At 39.1% G+C, this 22,028-nt stretch overlaps 1 protein-coding gene across 4 annotated transcripts in view; it reads right to left on the reverse strand.

Annotated features, from left to right (window-relative positions):
* TTC28 (tetratricopeptide repeat domain 28) overlaps positions 1-22,028 on the reverse strand; it is an 876,415-nt gene that overhangs the window by 215,781 nt on the left and 638,606 nt on the right. For all 4 annotated transcript variants that reach the window (XM_004461701.5, XM_004461702.5, XM_012526449.4 and 1 more), the window contains one exon: positions 3,347-3,854. In XM_004461701.5, coding sequence (XP_004461758.2) covers positions 3,347-3,854 — 508 coding nt within the window. The remainder of the gene's footprint in view (positions 1-3,346; positions 3,855-22,028) is intronic.

The raw sequence follows: 22,028 nt of genomic DNA on the forward strand, positions 1-22,028 counted from the left end.
GATGTAACTAGAAAATGACCTTGAAGAAAAGGGTCAACTCAGACCAGCAGAATATCTCAGTCTACATATAATACCAGGAGTTGAAAATGCTTCTTGACCTGAATCAAGGGGGAAATGGAAAGGACAAATGAGTTTATATGGCTATGAGTCTCCAAAAAAGAGCTGGGAGGTTATCAGAGGGGTCGCCCTTATGCACACCTCAGCGGAGTCCCAGAGACAGATAAAGTAGATAAAACCCCAGGTATTGGTTCTTCTGAGGGCTACAGAGATCCACAGGTCCTATGGTCATGGCAGATGGAGCTCAGTGGTATGTCAGTTCGACCTTCTTTGGAGTTTGTGTTTCTGTGTGATGGAGCTGGACTCAGATGTGATCTTTTTTCACAAGCCTCTCCTGTTATTTTTACTGGAACTGCAGTTGGTGCTGGGGTTTAGTATATACCCAGGGGATCTGAATCTCTGGGCTGACCAAATGATAGCCAGGCCCTGAGCCTCAACAGACTCATACACTCTGGATTATTGGACTTACCCCAATCAGCTAACATGGAGTTGAAGAAGGTCAACCACCACACCATGGAGCCAAGAGTGCCTACAACTGAAAGCAGGAGGATTGCATGCAGCATCCATGTGGAATCTAAGCCCCCTCTTGATATAGATGTGGAGTGGACACAACCATTCCAAGGTCCACAGGATGGAGGAATAGCATATGGATTAGAGTGTACTTACTGATATTCTATTCATGAACTATTGTGATTAGCAGTCAAAGAAAATGTGGCATTGGTGTGGAGAAAGTGGCCATGGTGGCTGCTGGGTGTGGGGAATGGGAGGAAGAGATGAGATGTGGAGGCATTTTCGGGACTTGGAGTTGACCTGGGTGATGCTGCAGGGACAGTTACCGGACATTGTATGTCCTCCCATGGCCCACTGGATGGAATGTGGGAGAATGTCGGCTATAATGTGGACCATTGACCATGAGTGGTGCTCAGAGATGTATTCTCCAAATGCAATGAATGTCTCATGATGATGGAGGAGATTGTTGCTATGGGGGGAGGAGGGGTATATGGGGACCTCATATTTTTTTAATGTAATATTAAAAAAATAAATAAAGACAAAAAACAAACAAACAAAAAAAAGACTAAAGCAACAATTAAAGAAGAGGATACTATGAACAACAGCTATGCAAAAAAAACAAACAAACAAAAAAACCAGACAATGTACAGGAGATGGACATTCCTGGAACAATGTTCACTAGCCTAGAAGAAAGAGAAGACCTCAGCAAACCAATCACAAGTAAAGAGATTGAAAAAGTTATCAAAAACCTCCCAAAGATGAAAAGCCAAGGAGATGAAAAGTCACTTCCTGACTTTAAAGCATATTACTTAGCTACAATAGTAAAAACAGTATGGCTTCAATGGTGAGTTCTACCAATCATTCAAAGGCAATCTAATAACAACCTTGCTGAAGCTCTTCCAAAAAAAATGAACAGGAAAGAATGCTACCAAATTCACTGTATGATGCTAATATCACCCTAACACTGAAACCAGATAAAGATACTATGAAAAAAAAGAAAATTACAGACCAGTATCTCTAAGGAATATAGATGCAAAAATCCTCCACAAAATCCTAGCAACCCATGTCCAAAAGCACATTAAAAGAAATAAATATCATGAGCAACTAAATTATAAGCTCTTTGAGGGCTGGGGATTTTTTAAAAACTTCTGTATCTTTTAAAGCAATTATTCCAGGATTAAGAGCATAGTAAGGATTTATTTATTTTTTTTTTAAGATTTATTTTTTATTTATTTCTCTCCCCTTCCCCGCCTCCCCCCCCCACTCCACCCCTGCCGGTTGTCTGCTCTCTGTGTCCATTCACTGTGTGTTCTTCTGTGACCACTTCTATCTTAATCAGCAGCACCGGGAATCTTGTTTCTTTTTGTTGCATCATCTTGTTGTGTCAGGTCTCCGTGTTTGCGGCGCCATTCTTGGGCAGGCTGCACTTTCTTTCCCGCTGGGCGGCTCTCCTTACGGGGCACGCTCCTTGCGCATGGGGCTCCCCTACGCAGGGGACACCCCTGCATGGCAGGGCACTCCTTGTGCTCATCAGCACTGCACATGGGCCAGCTCCACGTGGGTCAAGAAGGCCCCAGGTTTGAACCGTGGACCTCCCATGTGGTAGGCAGATGCCCTATCCATTGGGCCAACTACGCTTCACAGTAAGGATTTAATAAATACTGATAATCTACTGAATGAATTCATGAAGCTAAGTGCTTATTTCTACAGTTCTTGTCAGAAACTCTAGACTCTAATTCTGAACTCAATTCCATTTTCAGAGCTACCTCTAGAGATTTCAAGTCTTTCTCAAACAACTGTACTCAAGAAGCATATGGTTAAAATAAGCATGGAGGGTAGAGGGGAGTGAGGAGTAGTGCTAAAATATAGACATGGGATGCCCTGGTTGGGTAGATCACGTCGGAGAAGAGGGCTGAGTTTTATATTCTGTTGCTACTAATATTTGGTGGGCAAACACTAATACCAACAAAGCCACCTTCTCCTCCTTTTCCCACCTCAAGTTCCTATGGACACAGAACCAATTGTCGGGCTCCAGGGCACAAGGATGAGTTCAGTTCATATTTTCAAACATATATATACCTTCCATTGATGATGGCTACCCAAGTCTGTTTGGGTACAGAGACAAAATAACAGTATCTTCTAAAAAGTAAAAAACCAATTACTTATCGTCTCATGACATTGTGTATCCACTCCTCCAAATTTATTAATTTTTTAATTGCAACTTAATTCTATTAAAATAGTGACTACAAATCGATCTTATTTAAATAGATCTTTCACAAAAACAATTTTGCATTTCTACTAAATCAACAGCACTTGTAAACATAATTTTGAGGAAAAAAATACATTTCTTGTGGAGTTAAATTTACTAAGTAAAGAAATTCCTTTAAACAAAAATCCTTTCAAATTCTTTCCCGTTGATGACTTCCTAGGAAATTCTCTTTCATTTAAACCAAAACATAGCTTTATATCCTCATTTCATTCCCCTTCTCTCTAATTAGATAAATCTGGTAGCTCTTCCCTCTAGGGAGATTAAAAGGTTGGGGTGTTTTGTTTTTCCAGTATCTCAGTGTTCTAATTCTAAGAGCACTGTGATGACAAGGACTGTGTGATTTAGAGCAGATAGGCTCTAAGGAAATATATGTGAGAAAAGACAAAATACCTACAACATGGAGATTCTTATAACCATAAACACACAGATGCCTGTAAAACATAATTGGTTACCCCAATTATTTTCAGCCCATGGCATGACCCTGGATCTGGAAAGCAACCCAGTTCTTACCCAGATTGGAGGACGCTCTTCCCTCTGCAGCTCGGTCCTTGAGATTCTCAGCAATGCCCAGTTGCTGCTCATGGTACTGTTTAGCCCTCTCCAAATCCTGCATGCACCTGGCAGCATGGCCTAGGCCAGCATAGGCCCGCATCTCAATGGCCTTCTCCATCAATTCCTGTGCCAGCTCTAGTACATAGTTGTGGTAAGACATGGCCTTGTCAAAGTTCCTCCGGTAGTGGTAGGCACTGCCCAGGTTGCTGTAGGCCCGGGCCTCTTCTCGCTTATTGCCCAGGTCCTTGGCTATCTTAAGATGCTGCTCATGGCACTGTACAGCATTCTCAAAGTCACCCATGGCAATATACACAGCTCCCATGTTGCCAAGTTCTCGGGCTTCAGAAAGTTCATCTTTGGATTGTTTGGCGAGAAGAACACACTGCTTGTGACTGGCCAGTGCATTAGGATAGTCTCCAATGGCTGTGTACACATGGCCCAGACTGCTCAGGGCTGAAGAAGCTGCCTGGAGAGAAAGGACAATGCAGATAAATGGAAGGAAGCACATCAGAAAGTGGCTTTTAGTTTGTTTCAAATAAAATGTTATAGAATTTGCCTAGAAGTATCCAATCCAATTCCTAATGGTGTTTCTTCAGTGGTCCACAAACCTATACAAAAAAGCATATCCAAACAGCAAATTCCTAATGAAAGGCAATGGAAAATTAATCAGTAAGCTGAACATTTTATCTTATAGAAACTAGTTGTAATCCATATAATCTTAATTTTAGTTTAAAGACTCATTGACATTTCTAATAATAATAATTATAATATTATATGTCTGTTAACACCTATTAGCCTCTGTGATATAAGAAAATGCCAAAGAAAGCCAAAATTGATTGCTATTTATAACATAGCATAAGAAGAAGAAATCCATCTTGGTTCTTTGCACCCCTCAGCATTTCTCACCCTTGTCTTCTCCCAGAGCAAATAGATATTCGATGGTAAGGAAGATATTTACAATGATGACTGATAATTGTATTACCCAGGACACAATGGAGGGTCCTATTCTCTTCTCTTTGTTCCCTCAGTGTGACCTCATCAGTATTGTTTACACTGGAGGGCTTAGAAGTAGATGAATCCTGGAGGAAAATAATGGGTACGTTACATCTTATACCTCTGAAAGGGGTGTTCTCCATTAAGCCTCTCCACTCCTTCATAGGCTCCCAGCGGCTCTTCAAGTTTTTCTTATCTTGCCTAGAAACTCTTCTGATCCCAGCCTCTCTGCAGAGAGACTCCCTTCCTAGTTTCTGACAATGTCTGCCACTCAACCTTTTCTTGCCCAAAGAAAAGTACACAGGTGCCTTTTGTCTTAAAGGTTTTAATGACAAAGTTTCTACATAAGCATAGCGACATAGGGGCAAAAGATATAACAAAGGTGACTTCGGTTGGATCTAGAGTCTTACCAAGTGCATATAGTCTTAGGTTTTAGTCTTGAGTTTCTAACTCCTTTCAGACCTATGAAAGGGAAGTTATCCCGAGATTTTATGCCCTTCCTTTTAATGCTAAAAGTTGAAGGCTTCCCTATCCTTCCTCTACTTCATACTGTGCCTATAGCTAAAGCCAGGAAGCCCCCTTTCCTCGTGATGTTCACTGTTCCTAATAGAAACATGCAATTCTGGCAGAACAAAGGGTACACCCTCTTACAAGGGGGCAGGAGGTCTTTCCAAGGGTCTCCAGGCTAGGGAATAACAAGAGGATGCTGTCCTGCCTGGAGTGAGGGCATTTTGTTATGAGATGCTTTCTACATCCGTATACCTCAGAACACTTTCATTAATATTTTATACATGTGAGTGATTTGCTAGCCTATTTCTTTGCTTGTGAAATAGCAATTCTTGATCAAAATGACTAAGAGACTGATCTTTATGGTGCTTGCAAAGTGTTTCCTATCGTTTCAGGCTTTTTTCCCCTTCCATTTCATAAATGCTCCAAACAAGAGTATTTAGGAAAAGAGGGAGGAAATAAATACTTAGAAATTTGCTTGCTTTATTTTTTCTGAGTGTTGGAAAGCAGAAACAATTTTACAGAAGCTACAATGTGGAAGCAGGTGATTTGGGCAAAGCATCAATGAGGTCACCAAAGAGCATGCTGTTTAGATATGTACTGGCCTCAGGTCCCCCTCTGGGCACTTCACTGGGGCTGTAGGGTAGGACGGACCTCATGTCAGCACATTGTGCATGGGTCTTTCTACTGCCCGTCCCTTCCCACCTGCCCATCTCCTCACCCCCAACAATCTCTTTTTCCTCCTCTGTTGCAGGTCTAGGGATTCAGCCTCTTTCCTTTACTTCAGTAGTTGGCCCTTCACACCTTACTCTCTGGGGCTCTTCTCCACCCAATCCTGGCTGGGGAGCAGGACACAGTCTGCACATTTTTCTACTCATAAATCTTTATTGCACCCCAAGTGAAACACACAGGCTCTTTCTCTATGATGCTAGGGTAAATTACAGTCCACCTACACCAGGTTCAAAACTACATTGCCTTTTACTACTTTGTGAACCTTTGGAAGTTACTTCTCTGAGCTTCAGTTTTCCAGTTAGACATTTCTAGGCCCTAGCAGTCAGTCAGGCACCGAGTGCTTTCAAACCCAGGCATGAGCCTCTGTCAAGTGTGCAAAGCATAAATAATTCACTAGACAATTCCAAAGAGTAGATCTGGTTGGAGGCAGTGAACCCTTGAACACTGCAGGGGATGGATTTATAAGGCTTAGGGCAGGCATAACGCCCCAGGCATCATTGTTCTTAGGAACTTCTGGTTTATGGCAATTCCACATGGCAGCCCTGGGATCTTCTACTTCTGGTTCTTTGTTTCTCTAGATACCAGGGAGACAAAGGAGTTCATATTCCAAAGCCCTTTGAACAAAGGAAAGGGAATATTTGGGCCTTTCCCCTCCAGTATGTGGGAGAAAAGGGAAGAGCTGCTGCATTTGCTCTTCCTGGCATCCTCCAGGTACCAAACAGTGCTATCAGGCTAGGAGTCTTCATGGCAGGTGTCCTGGAAACCAGCATCCCTAGAAAGGACGACATAATTTATGAAGGACACACCATAGCCTCTGAAATTAGAGAGGCAGCTTGGTGTAGTATAAGAGTAGAAAAGGATTTAGAGTTAGAGGCTCTGGCTCTATACCTTAATAAGTCATCCCATTTCTGCACTTTTGTTTCATTTATTTGCAAAATGGTGCTAAAAATAATTCTGTACATACTCACAAGGTTGGGAAAGGATCAGATGAAGCAGTACATATGAATGCCCTTAGTAAACTGTAGAGTGCTCTGTGAATGCATCGCTAAGTTGTAGATGGATGTTTTATGACTGCAGGCTGGCTGTGCTAAGCTGTTACTAAGCAGATGCTTGTAATGGCAACTGAAACCATCAGTCATTATGACCAAACATCTATATTCCTATCAGTTGCCACAGGAAATGAAGTCCAATGTTTTACAGCCCCTGGGCAAAAAACATGTGATGATATTTATCAGCTAAGTGAATTACAAATTAATCACTTGTTTTTGTTCCCATTTCTGTAGAATAAGCTTAGATCTGAAACATGGTTTCAGGCTGTTAATGAGAATCTGAAGACTCGCTATCTACCGGGAATCATAGGCCCTACCTCAAGCAGATGCTGCATTTGCCACTAAGGTTCACGCTGCCTTTGTATATTAATCTCTTTGAGATTTCTGTGCTAGAATAGTAGCAGCTGTTTCCCACAGTAGAAACATTTTGGAACATCTGTATTTGAATGCCAAAATGCACACAAACAGTTATGATAACAAACTATCTGGTTGAAATAAGACAATACACTTCTCTTTTTATAAGCTATAAATTACTCATGTTCTTGCCAAATCTTAATTTCCAGCTGTAGATTTAGGCACTTAGGAGTCAGTCATCCTAGGTTTGTGACCCTAATATTTGCAGAAGAACTGCATCTGACAAGTCTGTTTTGTGGGACACAGAGCTAGAGTAGGAAATTTGCTGGTATTTCTTCAAACCATCTTTAAGGGTTTTTAGTTTGAGAAAAAAAAAAAGGAAAGCTTAAACCAAACTATATATCACATTAATGACACTACCATTGAATGTATGCTGAAGATTAAACCTATTTTCCTTATGTCTAGCATGAGTTTTTTCCCTTAAACATATTTTTCATAAAGGTTCTATTTTGTGGGAAGATTAAATGGGTAGTATGGTTATACATAGAATATTCCCTATAACTGCTAGTTGAATCATTGCATATAGTTGGAAAAATAGGAAATGTACCTACAGTTATTAGCAGAAATACTGCTTTTCTTTTTAACTGTCCCAAATCAACATGCATCTTGTTTTCCCTGCCAGTTCAATGTCCATGAACCCACAACCCAATCACCAGAGGGATGTAGAAGAATGGGGAGGGACTCTGAAATAAGGCCTTCATGGGTTCAAATGAAAAAAAAAGTGTGGTATTGAATAAGTTATGTAATGTCTCTGAATCTCAGGTTCCTCATCTATAAAATGGGAATAGTAATACATCAAAGAACTCTGATGAGTATGAAATAAGATAGTGCTTATAAAGAGATTGGTTCAGTGCTTGGTATACAGAAGGTGCTCAAAATTCACAAACTTAAGTTTCTCTTCCCACCCCAATCACCAATATAACACCCACTTTGCTTTACTCATTTCAAATATGTGCTAGAAGATGACCAGGAACTAGAACATGAGGTTATGGCACCCAAACTAGAAAGACAACAAAGAAAATTGACCTGCCGATGGTGGGACATATCATCATCTTCATATATGGAGACCAGCATATCGTTCATATTATTCTTCTGCAAATGTATCCATAAGAAAATTCATCCTTTATCTTGGGCATTTTAGAATTATTGGTACATTCAATGAGTAATATGTAAAGACACTTTACTTTAAGTGGTCAAACTCTACACTGACAATGGTCCATTTGTTCATTCACTCATGCATTAAAAAATATTCTCTAGGGCCTTCTATGTATTAGGTACTAGGAGAGGATACACAGTAGGATAGTTTGTACCTGCCTGTGAGGAGATCATAATCATGTAGCATGGAGAGAAAGACTAAAACCATTAATGGTAAAAGAAGTGGAAAAGTCTTTTAAACTAATTCTAAAGTTTATATAAAAAGGCAAAAGACCCAGAATAGCCAACACAATACTGAAGAACAAAGGTGAAGGAATGACACTACTAAAAAGCTACAGTAATCAAGATGGTGTGATATTATAGAAAAAAAAAGATCAGTGGAACAATCAGCAAGATGGCAGCAGAGTAAGGAGCTCCTAGAGTTAGTTTCTGCTACAGAGCAGTTAGCAAACACCCAGAGCTCTCTAGAGCTAGCTGAAGCACCTGTTTGGGGGCTCCAGGAGACCAGAAGAGCATCCTGCAACATCTTTGAAGGAGTGGTAGGAGGAGATGCCCATCTGCAGAGAAGACTCGTAAGTTGAGCGCTCCGCGCCACGGAGCCCCAGTGCCCATCCTCCACTGGAGGCACGAGCCGCCTCGGGAGCTGTTCCGTGGCTGGAATTGAAAGCTCCACTTTCTCAAAACGGGGGAGGAAGAGACGGTTGGGCACCAATTTCAGCTATTGATGAGGAAACTCAGTGGGCTACAGTATAATCCTGAGAACAGCTAAAGTTTGAGCCTGTCCAAATCAGAAAGAGGCCAGGAGCCGCCATCTTAATTCTGCGCCTGGCACGAGGGAAAGCGGGGTGGACTGAAAATCCCAGTGCTGGTGGGGACTGGCTTCTTTCCACCCAGATCATAATGCAGTTCTAGCCTAAGCCCCAGTGCCACCTCCAGCAGGGAGGAAGCTGAGGGGACCTGTGCCAGCCTCTCCAGGAAATGACCGGCCAAGTCGCGGAAGCTGGTGATTATCCTACTCTGGTGGCATGAGCTGCCCCAAGAGCTGTTCTGTGACAGGAATTGGAAGCTCCATTTCCCAGAAACAGGGGAAGAGGAGATGGTTGGCTGTTGATTTCGGCTACTGATTGGTAGACTTGGTTGGCTAAGATATAACCCTGGGAAGAGGGGGGTGCAAACCAGCCCAAGTCAGAAAGAGACCAGTAGTTGCCATTCTGACTCTGCCCCCAGCCTGAGGGGAAGCCAGGCTGACTGAAACTCTCAGTGTCGGCAGGAACCAGTTTCTTTCAAGCAGGTCAGCCTGCAGCCTGCCTAGGCTTCAGCCCTGCCTCTGGCGGGGAGGAAGCTGAGCAGCCCTGCACCAGCCTATATAGTTAACTGCAGGTAATTTTGGCTGCCATAGATTGAAAATCAGAAGTCTACCAAGGCAACTGTGGTCATCTTGGGCCTGCACTACATAGATTGCTGCCCACACCTGCAGCTCCATCCCTGCCCCAGGTAAGGGAGAAAGAGATATGAAGCTTCATCAGTCTCTATGGGCAACTACAGTCTTGGCCTGCACATGGATTATTCCACATAGCTGTGGCTCTGTCCCTACCCCTGGCAAAGAAGAAAGTTGGAAGAAACTTCATTGGGTCCTGATGCAATGAGGGCAGCTTGAGCCTCCACAGCTTATAGCACCAACAACATGCTTGGCTCCTACTGCACAACCAGCAAGGGAGAAATGATAGGAAGCCCTAACTAAGGGGAAAAACTGCACCCAGAATAAATACTCTAGGAAGCCAGATGCAAAGACACCAATAAAAAATTTCAATCCACAGCAAGCAACAGGAAGCTATGGCCCAGTTAAAGGAACAAGAGAAGCCTCCAGACGACATGAAGGAGTTGAGACAACTAATCAAAGATGTTCAAACAAATCTTCTTAATAAATTCAATGAGATGGCTAAAGAGATTAAAGATATTAAGAAGACATTGGATGAGCACAAAGAAGAATTTGAAAGCATACATAGAAAAATAGCAGATCTTACGGGAATGAAAGGTGCAATCAATGAAATAAAAAAAAATTGGAATCACATAATAGCAGATTTGAAGAGGCAAAAGAAAGGATTGCTGAGCTTGAAGAAATGGCCTCTGAAAGTAAACATAAAGAAGAGATGAAGAATGGAAAAAATTGAACAAAGTCTCAGGGAACTAAATGACAGCAAAAGACGTGCAAACATATGTGTCATGGGTGTCCCAGAAGGAGAAGAAAAGGGAAAAGGGGCAGAAGGAATATTTAAAGAAATAATGGTAGAAAATGTCTCAGCCCCATTGAAGGACATAGATATCTCTGTCCAAGAAGCACAACGTACTTCCATACAAAAAAACCCAAAGAGACCAACTTCAAGACACATATTTATCAGAATGTCAAAGGTCAAAGACAAAGAGAGAATTCTGAGAGCAGCAAGAGAAAAGCAATGCAAAATATATTAGGGATATCCAATAAGATTAAGTGCTGATTTCCCACCAGAAACCATTGAGGCAGGAAGACAGTGGTCTGATATATTTAAGATACTACAAGAGAAAAACTTCCAGCCAAGAATCTTATATCCAGCAAGACTATCTTTCAAAAATGAGGGTGCAATTAGAATATTCACAGATAAACAGAAACTGAGAAAATTTATAAGCAAGAGACCATAATTTCAGAAAATACTAAAGGGTGTGCTAGAGCCTGAAAAGACAAGACAGGATAGAGATGCCTGAAAGAGAGTCCAGAAATGAAAATTATATCATAAAAGTAACTAAAAGTGTCAAAAGAGTGGTGAAAGTAAAGTATGACAGATAAAACTCAAATAGTCAGGAATAAACTTAACCAATGATGTAAAGCACTTGTATTCAGAAAACTATAACTCAACGTTAAAACAAATCAAAAAAGCCCTAAATAACTGAAAGAACATTCCATGCTCATGGATTGGAAGACTAAATATCATTAAGATGTCAATTCTACTCACATTGATGAACAGATTTAATGCAATCCCGATAAAAATGACACCAGCATTTAAGAAAAAATTGAAAACATGATCATTAAATTTATTTGGAAGGGTAAGGAGTCCTGAATAGCCAGAAACATCATAAAAAGGAAAAGTGAGCCCTCATCTCCAGACTTTAAATCATAATTACCTACCTATAGAGATAAAAACAACATGGTACTGGCCTAAAGATAGACACACTAGACCAATGGAATGAAATTTATGATTCAGAAACAGACCCTCGCAGGTATGGTCAAGTGATTTTTGACTAGCCTGTTGAACTCACACAGCTCAGGCAGAACAGTCCATTCAACAAATGGTGCTGAAAGAAGGAAAGAGGACACCTATCTCACACCTTATCCAAAAACTAACTCAAAATGGATCAAAAAACGAAAAATGAAAGCAAGAACCATAAAGCTTCTAGAAGAAATTATTGGAAAATATCTTCAAGACCTGGTGGTAGGTGGTGAATTCTTAAAGGAGATAAGAGAGGGACTGAGTGGACCACTGATGTTTAATGTACGTAGAAGTTTTAATTAGCTTCACTGTAAAATTGTGGAAATGTATAGAGTGGATGATAACACAGTAACAGCTAGTTTATAAATGGGGATGTGACTGAAAATGGTAGTCTAGTTATGTAAATGCCTATTGATAGAATGCTTAAGAATGATCTAGGAAGTGGATAGCACAGTAAACCAAAAGATGGGTGAGAACTGTGGTTGCATCTGTGGTACAGATGCAAGTGTGTCCTTTGTTAGCTAGAACAAATGTATATCACTACTGTAGGGTGGTGGGAATGTGGAGAAGCATGGGAAAAATACAGCTGGAGTGACCTATGGACTGTGGTTAGTAGTAATAATATAATATTCTTGCATCTATGCAAAAGATGTACCGTGTTGATACTGAGGCAGTGTGGAAGGTGTGAGCCAGATGTGCACTATGGACATGGTAACAATCAGATATTATTTTATCTGTAGCAAATGACACACCACATTGTGGTGTGTTCATGGTTCATGGGGGGGGTGTTGTTTGGGAATTCTGCACATGTGCATGAAGTTTACAACTTCTGTCATAAAAATATATATTTAGAAAATAATGATGGGGTGCGTTGGGGGAAGGACACACCAAGGGTAAGATGAGGACTGTGATTAGTAGTAAGATTTCGACAGTGTTCTTTCATAGTTTGTAGCAGGCATCTCATGACAATGTGGGGTTTTGGTGGAGGGTTGATGTGCGAGACCCCTGTATGATGTTGTGCATGTTTGTTTTGTGAGTGAGTTCACGACTTTTACTATACACTTAATTGTTTATGTATGTTCATATATAAATGATATAAAGATAATAACAATCAGATTGGTTAGGGGAAAACTACTTTGTTTAGTAGTAATATTTTGACAATGTTCTTTAATCATTAGTTTAAAAAGTTTGAAAACAATGCAAGTTATTGGTTGTAGGGTGAGATGTTATATATGTTTGTTTGATGTTACATATGTTTGGTTTGTAAATTCACAACTATTACACACTTATTGTTTCTGTATGTTTATGTATGAGTGATATATTTCAATATATTAAAAAAAAAAACCTGAATAGGGAGCCCAGACATAGACCCACACAAATATCATCAAGTGATCTTTGAGAAAGAAGAAAAAGCAATTCAATGGAGAAAGGATAGTCTTTTCAAGAAATATACATGGTGGTAGAGGAGGGATTTAGCCCCAAAGGGCCAAAACAAAGAAAATAGTTGGAGGACTCACACTTCCAAATTTCAAAACTTACTACGAAGCCACAGTAACCCAAAACAGAGTGGTACTGACAAAAAATTAGATAACAGACATGTAGAACAATGGAATAGAATTGGGAGCCCAGAAATAAAGCCAACTGATTTTCTACAAGGGGGTCAAATCCATTCAATGGGAAAAGAATAGTCTCTTGAACAACTGGATTTCCACAAGCAAAAGAATGAAGTTGGACTCCTATCTCACACCATACACAAAAAAGAACTCAACATGTAACAAGTAATGAATAGAGTTGATGGCAACACATTATAGTGAGTATAACTAACACTGCTAATTTATAAATGAGATTGTGGCTAAAAGGGGGTGTCTGTGGATGTAAATGTCAACTGAAAGAAAACTAGAGGATAATCTAGGGAATGTATAACAGTGATTTCAGTGGTAGATGAAAATTATGGTTAATAGTATAAACATAAGAATGTTCTTTTAAAAAGTGCTAAGAATATGGTGATATACAGAATATTGCAACTAATTGCAACTTAAGGATGATAATTAACAGTAATATTGTAATATTTTTGCAGCAAAGGCAAAGAAGATATATCAATTCTAAGAGACAACAACGGGGATATAAGGGGGCATGGGATTTTTCCTTTTGGAGTAAGGAAAACACTCTAAAATTTACTGAGGTGATTACAGCACAACTCTGTGACGAAAAATGAGAGCCATGGAGTATACTCTTTGAATGGATTGTACAAAAACATGGGATATATACCACAAGGAATCCAGTGATGGATGATGGACTATGGTTAACAAAACAAACATGTGAACACTTTCTCATGAACTATAACAAATGTATAGTATTAAGACAGGGTGTTAATAAATGGGTAGGTTGCAGGAAAAATACACCAAACATAAAAAATGGGCTATAGTTAGTAGCAATATATTTTTTTAAAGATTTATTTATTTATTTATTACCCCCCCACCTTGTGACTTATTTCATTCGTTACTGTCTCTGTTTCCATTTGCTGCGCATTTTTTCTGTATCTGCTTGTCTCTCTTTGTTGTGTCATCTTGCTGTGCCAGCTCTCCACGGTACACGGGCCATCAGCTCTCTGCAGTGCATGGGCCGTCAGCTCTACACGGCACATGGGCCAGCTTGCCTTCACAATCAGATGGGAGCCCAACTGATTGAGCCACAGTCGCTTCCCAGTAGCAACATTTTGACGACATTCTTCCATAGTTTGTAAAAAGTATTTCAATGCAATGCAAGGTGTTGGTGGTGGGGTGATAAATGGGAGCCCTTCATGATGCTATGCATATTTGTAAGTTCACAACTTTTAGTATATACTTATTGCTTTTGCATATTTATGAATAAACCTTTTATTTAAAACAACATAAAAATACATCATCATTTAAGCTAAAAATCTTATATTTTAATATAAATGTAAGAGGCAAAACCATAAAATTCTTAAAAGAAAACACAGGGGAAAATCTATATGACATTGAATTTGGCAATGGATTCTTAGATATATCTGACATCAAAAACATGAGCAACAAAAGAAAAAAATAGATAAATGGGACTTCATCAATACTGAAAATGTTTGTGGATCACAGGATATTATCAAGAGAGTGAAAAAGTAACCTCCAGAAAGGAAGAAAATAGTAAGAAATCATACATCTGATAAAGGTTTAATACCAGAGTAAATAAATAATTCCCAAAGCTCCAACAACAAAAAGATAAACAATGCAAATTTAAATATGGGCAAAACACTTGATTAGACATTTCTCCATAAAAGATGCATAAGTGGTCAATAAGCCCATGGAAAGGTATCCAACATCATTAGCTATTAGGAAAATGTAAATAAAAACCACAACGATATGCCACTTCACACCAACTAGTTTGGCTATTATTAAAACAACTAAAAATATTAAGTGTTAGTAAGGATATCGAGACTATGAAATCTAATAGCATTGCTGGTGGGAATGTACAATGATGCAACAGCTCTGAAAATCAGTTCAGTGATTTGTCAAAAAGTTGCATTTAGAATTACTATATGACCCAGCAATTCCACTCCTAGGTAAATATCCCCAAAAATTGAAAGCTGGGACTCAGGTACCTAATGTTTATAATAGCATTATTTATAACAGCCAATAGGTGGAAACAACCCAAGTACCCAGCAACAGATGAATGAATAGACAAAATGTGGTATATGTATACAGTGGAATATCGTTTTTAGGACTTGGAGTTGTCCTGGGTGGTCCTGCAGGGACAGTTACTGGACATTGTATGTCCTGCCATGGCCCACTGGGTGGACTGCGGGAGAGTGTAAACTATAATGTGGACCACTGACCATGTGGTGCAGGAATGCTCAGAGATGTATTCACCAAGTGCAATGAATGTCCCATGATGATGGAGGAGGTTGTTGTTATGGGAGGAGTGGGGTGAGGGGGGTGGGGGGTATATGAAGACCTCATACTTTTTTAATGTAACATTAAAAAATAAATAAAAATTTTCTACTAAAAAAAAGGAATGAAGTTCTGATACATGCTGTAACATGGGTGAATCTTGAAAACATTATGCCCAAGTTTAGAAATAAGCTAGACAGACAAGAGTAAATATTATATGATTTCACTATATGAAAAGTCCGGAATAGGCAAATTCACAAGGACAGAAGTAGATTAGAGGTTGCCAGAGTCTGGGGGAAGGGAATAAGGAAGAGTAATACTTAATGAATACAGAGTTTATGTTTGGGGTAATGAAAAAGGTTTGGAAATAGTGATGATAGTTGTGCAGCACTGTGAATGTAATTCATACAACCATATTGAGTACTTAAAAATGGTTAAAATGGCAAATTTCTAAAAATCAATCTAGAAACTGACCTTATATTAATACCTTTCACAAAAATTAACTCAAAACGGGTCATAATCCCAAACATAAAATGTAAACTATACAACTTCAAGAAGGTAACATAGGAGAAAATTAAGGCAATCCTGGGTTTTTCAAACAAAACTACCAAAAGCACAATCTATGAAAGAAAAAGTGATAATTTGGGCTTCATTCAAATTTAAAAATTTCTGTGCTGCAAAAGACACTGTTAAGAGAATGAAAAGGCAAGCCACAGACTTGGAGAAAATGTGCAAAACACATATCTGATAAAATACATGTATCCAAGATATACAAAGAATCCTTAAAACTCAACAGTACAAAAAACAACCCAATTACAAAATTGGTAAAAGATTTGAACATACACCTCACCAAAGAAGATAAAAAGATGACAAATAGTCATATGAATACATGCTCAAAAACATGTCACTAGACAATTGCAAATTAAAGTAACAATGAGAAGCCACTACATACCTCCAAAAATTACAATATCAAATGCTGATGAGCATGAGAAGCAACAGGTATTCTTACTCAATGCTGGTGGGAATGTAAAATGGCACAACTACTTTGGAAGACAATTTGACAGTTTCTCACAAAGCTAAACATAGTCTTACCATGTGATCTAACAGTCACGTTCTTACATATTTATCCAAATGAGTTGAAAACAAAAACCTGTACACAAATGTTTGTAGCAGCTTTATTCATAATTGCCCCACAATGGAAGGAGCCAAGATGTCCTTTTGTAGGTATATGGATAAACAAATTGTTATATCCATACAATGGGATATTGTTCAGCAATAAAAAACAATGAGCTATCAAATCATAAGACATGGAGGAACTTTAAATGAATATTGCTTAGTGAAAGAAGCTGTTTGAAAGACTATATACTGTATGATTCCAACTATATTACATTCTTAAAAAAGCAAAACTATAGAGGCAGTAAAAAGATTACTGGTTTCCAGGGGTTCAGAGAAGAGGGAAGGGATGAACAGACAGAGCACGAGGGATTTATAGGGTAGTGAATTCTGAATGATACATTAATTTCACAAATTATGCATTTGACAAGGCCCACAGAACTATACATAGCAAAGAGTGAACCCTAATTTAAACTGTGGATTTCAGTTAATAATAATATCAATATTGGTTCATGAAATGTAACAAATGTGTGACACTATTTCAAGATGTTAATAATAGGGGAAACTGTGAGTAGGAGAGAAAGGAGTTACATGGAAAATTCTCTGTCCAAATTTCTGGAAACAAAACTGCTCTAGAAAGTAGTCTATTAATTAAAAATAAATAAATTTCCTCATCAGGGGTTGGGTAATTCTAGGAAATGGAAAGAGCCTGAGCAAAGGCATGAAGTATGATAAGTTATTTACAATTAAAGAGTGAGAAACCAATTTTACTTGGGAGGAAGGATAGTGGCAGGGGAGGAGTCTGGAAAGGTAGGTTTGAATGAGTTTTCTTCTCTCACCTGTTAGTGAGAATTAAAAAGATAAGATTCAAGATGATAAAGAGACATGCCTAAAGGTACACTGTTAATAGCAGAACCAGGCTGCAACCCACATCCATCAGACTCTAGCTCTAAGTTTCATTTGACTACCCATCCTTTTGTCTGTATTGAGAATTGAGAATCTACCCAGAGGATAATTGGAGCCACAGTTTAAGGAAAGGAGTAACATGATCAGAATTATACTTCTGTTCATGAACTATTGTGGTTAATAATCGAGAAAATGTGGCATTGATGTGGAAAAAGTGGCCATGGTGGCTGCTGGGTGCGGGGAATGGGAGGAAGAGAAGAGATGTGGAGGCATTCTCGGGACTTGGAGTTGTCCTGGGTGGTGCCCCAGGGACAACTGCCGGACGTTGTACGTCCTCCCATGGCCCACTGGATGGAACGTGGGACAGTGTGGGCTATGGTGTGGTACACGGGACATGGGGTGCAGCGATGCCCGGAGATGTACTCACCAGACGCAAGGATGTGACATGATGATGGGGGAGAGTGTTATTGGGGGGGGAGTGGTAGGGTGGGGGCGGTGGGGGTGAATGGGGACCTCATATTTTTTTAATGTAATATCTTTTAAAAAAATGAATAAATTGAGTAGAATTTGGGAAAAAAAAAAGCATACAAAAAAAAAAGAATTATACTTCCATGTATTTCCATGAAGTAGATGAAGATGAAATAAACTAAAAGCGGGGAGATCAGTAATAACACCAGTAACAAAATGCTTAACAAAAGTAATGACTATTTAGAATACAATTAGGCATGTTTTAAGCACTAATGATACTTGGGGCCATCTTTAGAGCTGTTCACAGCTAATCTGGGTAGTGTCCTTTCAGGCAGGTAAGGCTGCAGTTCCCTGCCCACATGAAGCCTGATATGGGTGGCTATGTAACTGCCTTTGGTCAATGAATGTGACCATTCCAGGTGAAGTTTTAGGAGCCAGTGCATGCTTCATGCTTCACTACACTCTCTCTTCTTGCTATATACTGCTCCATAAGTATTGATCCTCACGTGAGAATGATGCAAGGTGGAACAGAGTCCCTGGCTGACCTGTAATAGATACAGTGTAGACACAGAAATAAAAATTTTTTCTTGTAGGTCACCGAGATTTTGGTATTTTTTTTTATTGCAACATAACCCAGCCTAATACTAGGCATAAATGAATAATTCTGTGCTTCAGTCACTACAGCAGTCACAGTAAACCCAATTTAGTGGTTCATTTATGTGCCAATAATTAGATTTCTGGATGATAAAATTTTAGGCATTTTTAATAGAAAAAAACAAATTTGAGAAGAATTACATAGTAAAGTCAGAAATTCTAATCTTTAGAAACCTATACTAATGTAGATACATAGGTCTATCTGGTGACAATCTACTCAAAATGCCAGCCTATTTAGGGTGAATTAATAACCACTCAAATACAAATCTGTAGAGGCAGAAGATTGAATTACATTCTCTGAGAACTATATACTTTTTGTTTAATGAGTGTCTTCTATCCTGAAAAATCTACCTTTTATCAGTAATTGAGAAGATAAAATAATTCTTCATAAAAAATGGTCATGTACTTCTAGAGTTGATTACTCAACAGTAACAAAAAACCAACTGGACATGAAAAATCAAAGAAATTTCAAAATCTATGTTGTTGAGGACACTGTCATTGGCATCACCCAACATCATCTTTATAAGGACCAATGGAAAAATTTCTTTCAGATAGTTGCTTCTTCCAAGCAGTTGCTATGTTTTGTATTTACTTTGTAAGTAGTCACATTTCCCTCTTTGCTTGGACTACAAGGAAGCTAAATGCAGAGCCAAATGTAGAGCCTCCCCTTAAGATGTATCTAGGAGCCCACAATATATGCAAGCTCCACCTGGCTTCAGTCTACATTCTGACTCTAATCCTCTTGTTACTCTGACTTCTTCCCCTTTATGCTTTGCTTCCTGCTCTCACAAATCATTCTTGGATTAAAGTTGAGAACAAAAGCAAGTTGACAAAACACAAACAAAATAGTTAAATATTAAGGATTTTAATAGGGAGAAAGCTTCCTGAATGGGATCTCTATGAATTGTGAACTCACAGTTACAGCCTACATAGAAAGAAGAGTAAATAAATAACATACAAACAGGGAAAATTTTAGCTACATGGTCTTCAATTGTAAAATTATTTCCATGTAGTACAGTAATTGGTGTCAAGTTTATTATAATCAATCTAACCAGTTTGCCCAGTGTCCAAACCTAGGGTTGGACACATATTGTGCAGTTGTTACTGAAAACTACATAATGTGATTTGTGCATCTGAATTCTTATCTACCATGATAGTTGGTTTGCATCTGTTACTATGAGTTTAGAGCACTGTTAATGATAGTTACAGCTTCTCCATGGTAACCTGTCAGCCTTTTCTAATACTGTAGGGCCAGAAGAACTTTAATAATAATTATTTTTATCAAAATTATATTAGGGTTGGAAGAATAATGCAATGTCAGAAAGATCTATTACCTAGACTTAAGAGTTACTATAACAAGTGATACATTATTTATAGTGTGCAGCATTAATACAGCAATGTTTTCAAATCAAGAATTTGTAAATGTCCTTTGCAGATGCAAATTAACAGATTAATAAGGAAACAAGCTTTCTGGTATGAGAAGCTGGGATGACAGATTAGCTATTAAGAGCAATTTATAGGTCATAAGATATGAAAGTTGGCAAGAAACACTACCTCTGCTGGCTCTATAAATAGTAAAACTGCATTTAGTTTCCCAGAGGTATCCTGTTAGACATTTTAATTATACCATAAAAACTGCCAGAATTTATAATGATTTCATTTTTTTAAAAATTTGATGCTCCATGTAAACTTGATGCAATACAAGAGGCATCTGTGCTATGTGCTATAACTGCCAAGTTGCAGCCAATGGAAGAGTACATGCTACTTCCTCAGGAAGGGCTGAAAATCGTCGGCCTGAGGCTGCACATCAGAGGAAAGACAAGTTACTTCCTAACATCTCCTGCAGGTTACTTTAGAAGGATTCTCCTCTCTCTCTCTCTCATAGCCTAAATGCTACATGCTATCCATATAGGAAGACTTCATTCCATGTAGCTCTCTGGCCACAAAATGATGACCAAGTCAAAACCCTAGCACCTTGGTAGTTCCACTATGGAGCTGAGCTTAACTGGGAATAGATTCAGTTGCCCACTTGAAATAATCAGTTAAGATTTTTTAGAAACTTATTTCCCATTCTGTTTCACCTACATCTTGGGTTTGATTTGAGGGAGTGGTAGGCAGATAAACCAGTCTCAAATGAGCTTTCCATGACACAATTGACTTGAGTTTCTTCATTAATAGTTTTACCTGGATTAGGAGTGATTCTACCACAATAGTTTTTTCGCCCAGTCAAAACTGTTTCACTCCACAGTTGCCAGCCAACTTGGATTTCTATGGGCTATAAAACATTCTTCCGTAGAGGGTTGGAATGTAGTAAATCACCCTTTGAAGATGGAATTTACACTGAATCAGAAAAATCTGCCTTTGGCAGGGCAGGATACAACGGAGAAACTTGGAGAGGGAGATGGAAAACAGGCATGTGCATGTGTATACATGCATGCACGCATGCACACACACACACACACACACGCACACACAGGACAGAGGAGATATTTATGGAAGGAAGAAAGCCCAGGAAAAGGACATTTAATTTTTAGAAGTCAGTAAATAACAAATTAAACAAGAAACATCTAAATGCTAACATTCCATGTAGGAATGGATGAAAAGGAATCCTTGGGAATCCTGCAGAGATGCTAGAGAATTAACTGAGGGGAAAAAAAAAAACCCTAAAAATTAAAACAAACAAGCAAAATAACTGAGAGTTTTCACTTCCACCCATGAAGGAATATCATTACAGTCCTCCTACTGTAAAGATATATAGGTCCCAATGTAGGCTGAGACTTTCTTCAGTTTATGGCTCCTGAATGTTCAGGAACAAATGGCCCACCAGTCCAGTTCTCTGTACTTTCACTCATTCCAGCAGATTCAACTTCTATTTCTATTGGATGATTCCAAACCCACATGTCAGAAAAAGAGACAAGAGAATTTTAGAACTGGAAGAAGCCTTAGGTATGACCTAATCCACTGGTTTTCAAACTTTGTTTAAACTAAATCACAAATACATGTAATTCTTGTGATTAAAAGTGTAGCTGTTTAGGTGGACTGGGACTGGTCACTTTTCTCTCCAAGGTGACCCTTAAGAAGACTCTGTGGCATCCGGAAGGACTTTTCAGAGCTGAGTTTGAAAACCATATACCAATCGAATTTCTCAATTTCTAAGATAAAGAAACTAAGGTCAAGCAAGGTCAAGTACCATGGCCAAAAGTCACCCAGCTAATGACCAGCAGAGAAGGCAAGACTACAGCCCGGTTCTTCAGGGCCCCAGTTGGTACCCTCCTCACTTTGCTTTACCATCTCACGGTCACCTCAAACTCAGATCTTCATCATCTTTGCCAAGTCTCCCCTACCCCTACCCCTGTGACTTCCATGATTAATATAAAAAGCAAATGCTATTACTTTATCAGCCAGCCAGAAGCTCAGCATTATCACTGCCTTTTCCCTGTCCTCTGGCCCACATATTCAGCAACTACCCAAGACCAACTTTATAAAACTCCTGATATTACAAATT

This window comes from Dasypus novemcinctus, chromosome 19 (genome assembly GCF_030445035.2).
Source record: "Dasypus novemcinctus isolate mDasNov1 chromosome 19, mDasNov1.1.hap2, whole genome shotgun sequence".
Classification (NCBI taxonomy): domain Eukaryota; kingdom Metazoa; phylum Chordata; class Mammalia; order Cingulata; family Dasypodidae; genus Dasypus; species Dasypus novemcinctus.